This window comes from Echinops telfairi, unplaced genomic scaffold (genome assembly GCF_000313985.2).
Source record: "Echinops telfairi isolate 266 unplaced genomic scaffold, ASM31398v2 ScPeMD7_3533;HRSCAF=4204_0, whole genome shotgun sequence".
NCBI lineage: Eukaryota > Metazoa > Chordata > Mammalia > Afrosoricida > Tenrecidae > Echinops > Echinops telfairi.
Window position 1 is genome coordinate 54,630,691 of NW_022107431.1, and position 6,548 is coordinate 54,637,238.

Genomic DNA, 6,548 nt, shown 5'->3' on the forward strand with positions numbered 1-6,548 from the left:
TTTTTTTCCAAGAATGGAATCACAGATTTGACAAATGTATTAAGTGTAATGGAAAGTGCTTTAAAGATGATAAGGTTGTTTTGTAAAAAAAAATTTTTAAACAAACCAAAAAACCCTAAACCTAAATAAATAAATACATAGCTTTGAAATAAAATTCTGGGTTTTGGGGGGTACCCCCTCATAATATCAGCACGTAAATTGTGAACGCCTGATTTTCAGAAGGCTATGGATGACATTAGGAACCCAAAATCCATTTGCAGGATCCACACACAGATTAAGCCTCTGGTGAATTCCCTCTGACCAGATTCAAAGGATGTGAAGAGCCTTGTTATCCATCAGTGTTGTAAAGTCAGTTAGGGTAGATATAGTTAGGTTAAAATTTAACGTTTTATTTGATCTCCCTTGTGACCCATTATTTTCAACATTCTTACGCAGAAAAGCCAGTGGCTTTTGACAGTGCATATAGTTCACAAATCCAAACTTGACCATTTTAACAAAGGAGACTGTGATGTGTGATTATTTTATAATATTAAAAAACCTCTTTTACGGAAAAAAAAAAAAGTTGGTTTGGTTAAAAAAAGAACGGGGGGTGGGCTGGGTGAATTAAGCCTCCAGTGAGTACCCCCTGACCAGACCAGGGTTGTGAAGAGCCTTGTTGTCATGCAGAGGGCATTGGAAAGTGGGTTATAGCAGATGTAGTTAGGTTAAAATGATCACTTTGTCATTTGATCTCCCTTTTGACCCATTTAAAGTTTTCTAGATTTTTAATGTTTTCTGCTTTGTTTTCGATTGAGGTTTTTCTCTGTTTTCCTTTGTTATTGTTGTTAGGTATTGTTTTTGTTGTTGTGGCTATTTTTTTGTCTTTCTGAATATGAGATCCAGGATAAATAAATCTACAGAGAAAGTAAATGGATTAATGGTTTTGGGGGGATGTGGCAGGGGAGGTTGGGAGCTAATAACAATAAGTGAAAGAAAGAAGAAAATGTGCTAAAATTGATTGTGGTAATGATTATATAGCTCTTTCTTGATGTGTTTGGACTATTGGATTGTATGCTATATGGATTATGTGCCTGTAAAAGTGTTTTAAAAATTAGGTCTAAGGCTAGAGGGGAAAATGCCTAAGTCTTTTTGTGTGGTGGGGAGTGCAATATTTGAGATAAAATCCAATTTCTCATTTCTCAAGAGTAGGAGCAGATTGTGTTTTGTTTGGTCTCTGCAAATTATAGTGATTTAGTTTCAACTTCAACAAGCACCACAGCAAATAAGTGGTAGGAAGAGTCTCTACAGGAGTGGTTGCAAACAAGTCAGTGTTCATTTTCTTCAAAGCCTGAGTTTGACTGATCCAAGCATAGAAAATGCAGAACAAAAGTCAAGGGATTACTGCACCCTAAAGTAGTTCATTTGGCTCAGGGGTTTATTTATAGCAATCTGGCTCATGCTTAGAACTTCCTGTTCTGTTCGGCAAATGCGCAAATGGAACTTCCAGGACCATACCAATAGACATAGATGAAGGGATGGATCTATGATTCAAAGTGCAGCCTGATGTGTTTGTGACTTAGCCTTGCATTTCAGCCACCATTGTGAACATTGTCTTCTTCATGTGCATGTTCTATTTGTAGATGTTGCTATGAGGACAGATTCATCAGAAATGACTGATGTGGAGTCTGTGGTCACCAATTTTGCATCTTCAGCAAGGACAGGCCGCAGGAATGCCGTACCGGACATCCAGGGTTCAGCTGCTGCAGAGGGAACCTCAGATTTGCCGGCCAAACTGGAGGCTCTCAGCATGAAGGAAGGTAACGCTGGAATCACTAGCACACATTCTCCTTAATCACTCTTTTCCACTGGAACAGCTTCTCTTTTTAGCTAATTTAAAGCACTCCTTTCCTTACTTGTCTACTAAATCCTCTCAACTTTCGCTTGGGGCTAAGTAGATTTAAAAAAAAACTTTTTAAAGGTAGACAAGTTCATCTCATGGTGCAAGTATTCATTTACACAGAAATCTGTGTGGCCATCACAGTGCTAGTGACTGAGAACACAAAGGTGAATCAATATGACTTCTCTCCTTGGAAGCTTACAAGTTATTGAAAACTACTGAAATAGATAATTTTCCTTCTGCTGTCAATAGATAAACCACTTTGAAAAGATTCTTCTTTATTATAGTATGCTTGAAGCCCTTCCACTTCTCATGTCTACAGGAAGGTTTATTTTCAACCAAGGGTGAGGTCTTCCAAATGAATCTTTGTATAAAAGGTGACCATTCTTTAACAAATGGAAGAGTGTAGCTAACAAGAGAGTTGTGAAACTAGAGAAGAAAAACTGTGGGTCTTTCTCTCTGTGGCTTGTAGACCGTTCCTGTTGCTTCCAGAGTGCGATCTTCTGAGAAGGAATCTGGCAGCACTTCCAATAAAGGCCCTTAGAATAGTCCCTTCATTTAAAAATACTCAGAGAGAGTATTAAATATAACTTTAGTTCTAAGTTTCCCCCCCAATACCTGTACCTTTTGCCACATTTTGAACTCCAGGGGGACCAGCAGTGGGGAGAGGGGCAGTGCGGCAAGAACAAGTAGGAAGCTGCTGTGCATCCACTCTATTTGTGTTAACCTAAGACAAGGGTTCTGGATGGCCTTTGCCACAGGGGCTAGTCATTATGTGGTCAAGTTGCTAAAATTCTTGATAAATGTTTGCAGTATAAAATACATATTATCCCTTAGTCTATGGACTGTGGCAAGATCCTGGAGTCCCACGATTACCCAAAGAAAACCCATTCCCAAAAGGGGATAACACTCATGGGAATAGAGTTTAGAACAGAGAATAGAATAAAGCACTTACTTTAGAGGGGTGGCGGTAGGGGTAGGGGTGGGATAGAGACAAAGTTCAGTAACATTCTAACCTCCGCCCCATGCTTTAGTACGAGATTCACGTTCTTCCCATTTGTATAACTAACAGTTACACACTTTTATATGAACTCTTAGTTTAAAATTTCATCTTTGGCATCACTTAAGGAACCTTGGTTGCATAGTAGTTACACACTGGACTACTAACTGCAAGGTCAACAGCTCGAAACCCCAACCACTCCTTAGGAGAAAGACAGGGCTTTCCACCCCCATAAAGGTGACAGTCTCAGAAACTCACAGGAGCCGTTCTACCCTGTCCTGTAGGGTCACCCTGTCTACCCTGTCCTGTGAGTCAGCACTGACTCAATGGCCATAAGTGAGTAAAAAATGTCAAATATGAGTGAGAATCATGGCATAATTGATCCTGGGGTAAGATTCCATTCTATCTGTGAAATCTGGAATGCAAGGTATCTATTTCCAAGTTGCAATTGGGGAATACAGCATAGGATTGATATTCCCAAGACAAAATGAGAGAAACCACAAATACAAAGCAAATCCCAAACACAGTATAACAAATTAATTTGCTCTCATTCCTTGAAAATACTCATCTGTTTTCCGCATCCAGTTGGCCAATGGCTTTACCTTCCAGACTCTTGAGTGTTGACCACACTCTGGATGGAGGTTCCTTGGTCCTGGGCTCCAGTCTCACTTTCTAGGCCTCCTGAGAAAATGGTGCTCTCCTCTTTGCAACAGCCCCACTCTCCATGGCCATCTGTGTGGAAACTCTCTCCTCTCACCCCTAGCAGATAGGCATTGCTCTCCTGCCCTGTGAGCATGGCTGCTGCACCTCCTCAGCTTCGGAGTGAGGCCTTATCCTCATGACCCAGCTGAATGGCCGTGCCACACTCCAGAACCAAGTTGTTGGAGATCTGAAACCTAAGAAGCCGTTTTCTAGCCTTTGCCATGGTGGTAATCTTGCCTGCCATAATCCTTGCAGAAGTTTGCTGATCGCTGAACTATTCCAAGAAAAGGAGGATGTATGCAAACATGTTGCTGCATTGACCCAATTCCAAAGACCAAACTCACTGCCGTCAAGTGGATTCGGACTCACAGCAATCCTATAGGACAGGGAAGAACTGCCCCTGTGTATTTCTGAGACTGTGATTCTTCATGGTAATCAAAAGCCTCATCTTTCTCCTGAGAAGCAGCTGGTTGTTTAGAACTGCTTACCATGCCCAACACATAACCCACTATGCTACTGGACTCCTTGTTGGCCCACATATTCCTATTGAATTCCAGAAGGTAGGTGACTTTCCTTCTTCTTCTTTTTCATTATAATTTGGCAGATTTTTTACTTCTGTAGTTAAATAGGTCTGTCAGTCGCATCCTTATTCTCTTTAACAGAAGACGGAGTAGCCGCATTCATAATGAGCGTTCTAGGACATGTGCCCTTAGTTTGGACAACAGCATTTTCCAAATATTGTTTCATTTGCACAATTAATTTTTAGTTCCATATCTTTCTTTCTACATTCCATTATAAGCAACAAGGAGAACCACACTATCCCTTTAATGTCCTGCATGGAAATCTCAGTCAACTATCCCTACTTTTCACGTCTATGTTCTCTCTCCCATCAAATATTGGAATGTGATTCAAGCACGTTCTCTGTTCCTGCACCACCTTCCCTGCAACATCCAAAACATGTATGTTAGTTTCTTTCAGGGAGCACATGCCATACTTACATTTCTATAACACTTTGTTCATAGAATAGAGTTTTCATAATCACTGTCATTCTTTCTTAGCCTTCCTAAGAATGGCCCTGGATGTCTAGTAATTCTTCCAGCAGTCTCTCCAGGACAAACTAAGGCCTCACTTATGCAGCACATCAAAATTCTTCTTGCCTCTATTCCTTACTCATTTCCAAAGCCACTTCTACATTTCAGGTATTTACTAGCGCAGTACTCATTTCTGGTACCAGTTTCTTTACTGATTGCATTTCAAATGACAGACACAGTCTCAAAACTCTCACTTCTAAGGAGAACCTGGCTGTCCTTCCCCTGGACAGGTTTGCGTTTTCTTCTAGTGCCCATGGTGCTTTCAGCGTGCCTCGCCAGCACCATGAATCACATCCGTCAGCCCTTCTCCAGTCTTCACGGGGGCTGGGAATCATATGAGGAAGAATTTCCAAATGTGGTGGATTTTATGGTGATGTAGTTCTGAAAAATTCATCATTGAAACCCTGTAGAGCAGTTTTACTCTGACACATATGGTTTATTCTAAGGTAACTACTTTTATCTGTGTATATATATGTGGCTTGTGTCATAATGACAATCTTTTCAATGCTAGAACATATCGCATCAGATAATTAAGAAACATGAATGCATTTATATTTTTCAAAAGTTCTTTTTAATTAACTGTGCTTATGAAATTAGATAAGCAGTATTTAATTAAATTTATTCACAATTGAAGTGAAAAGGGCATGTTTGAAAGAACAATTTGACATTTTGCAGAAACTATGCTCAAGAAATATATTTACAAATGTAGACTGTAGAAGAATAACAGTAATGATAACTATTCTGGGACATGCATAATGTTACATGGAAAATGACATTTTTTGTTTGATAGTAACATTACCATACATGTGGTGTTCAAAGCAATCATAACCACTTTTCAGCAGTTGGTTGTTTCTACCTCTACTCATTTTTCAATTTTTTTCTAGCATTCATTTTCATACTTTAAAGCAAAAGATGAAACTAGTGTAGGAGGCATGTGTGGCCATATTTCATATTTTACCTGATGATTTGAGCAAGATACTGGGATTACTACTCATGATCTCTACATGATCGCTATCAAGACTCTATCAAGTCTTCATCTAATTGTTATCTTGGGTGTCTAGTTCATTCATTGATACCATAGACTAGGTAGCCCATAATCACATAGGCTAAGAGTTTACATTAACAGAACTTCATTTTACCATCTGCACATTTGAACAACTTAGAGTAAGCATTCTAAAAAAGCTGTAAATTTTTGTAGTTAGTTTACTTAAATCCTATTTTAGCAAATGCTGCCAAGACTATTTTGGAGATAATTTAGTACATCATAGTTCATTTTTGTTTTGCATGCCATTTCCTACCGACCTTGCTTTCCTGAAGGATTGCTTTAATGAGAACTTTGTAAGTACCCACCAGCCTCCATTATGGATTACATTTTAATGTAAAGAAAGAACGAAAAAAATCCTCACTCCTGATCTAATAAGTAACATCATGATACACAGAAAATATTGAAGTTGTCAAGGACTTCATTTCACATTGCTGCACAGTCAACACCCATGGAAGCCGCAGTCAAGAAATCAAATGAAGCAGTGGGCTAGAGCTTTGGTGGTGCAGTCGTGAAAGCACTCAGCTGCTAACCCAAAGGTCAGTGGTTTGAACCCACTAGCCCCTCCGCAGGAGAGGGATATGGTAGCCTGATTCTTCAAAGGTTTACAGTCTTGGAAATCCTATAGGTTACTTCTACTCTGTCTTATAGGATTGCTATGAATCAGAATCAATTTGACAGAAATGGGATATTTTGGTAATGCATTGGGCAAATCTGCTACAAAGATCTCCTTAAAGAAGTCACCTAAGGACTAAGATGCACCTGATCTATGCCCTGGCATTTTTAATGTCTTCCTGGGTGGGGTTAAGGGGAAAGGGGGTTCCCCACAAATCATCA

General features: G+C 39.6%; 1 protein-coding gene across 3 annotated transcripts in view; it reads left to right on the forward strand.

Annotated features, from left to right (window-relative positions):
* Positions 1-6,548, forward strand: part of PKIB (cAMP-dependent protein kinase inhibitor beta) — a 56,471-nt gene that overhangs the window by 44,608 nt on the left and 5,315 nt on the right. For all 3 annotated transcript variants that reach the window (XM_004702040.4, XM_045294520.1, XM_045294521.1), the window contains exon 2: positions 1,620-1,796. In XM_004702040.4, coding sequence (XP_004702097.1) covers positions 1,628-1,796 — 169 coding nt within the window. In that variant the 5' untranslated portion in view covers positions 1,620-1,627. The remainder of the gene's footprint in view (positions 1-1,619; positions 1,797-6,548) is intronic.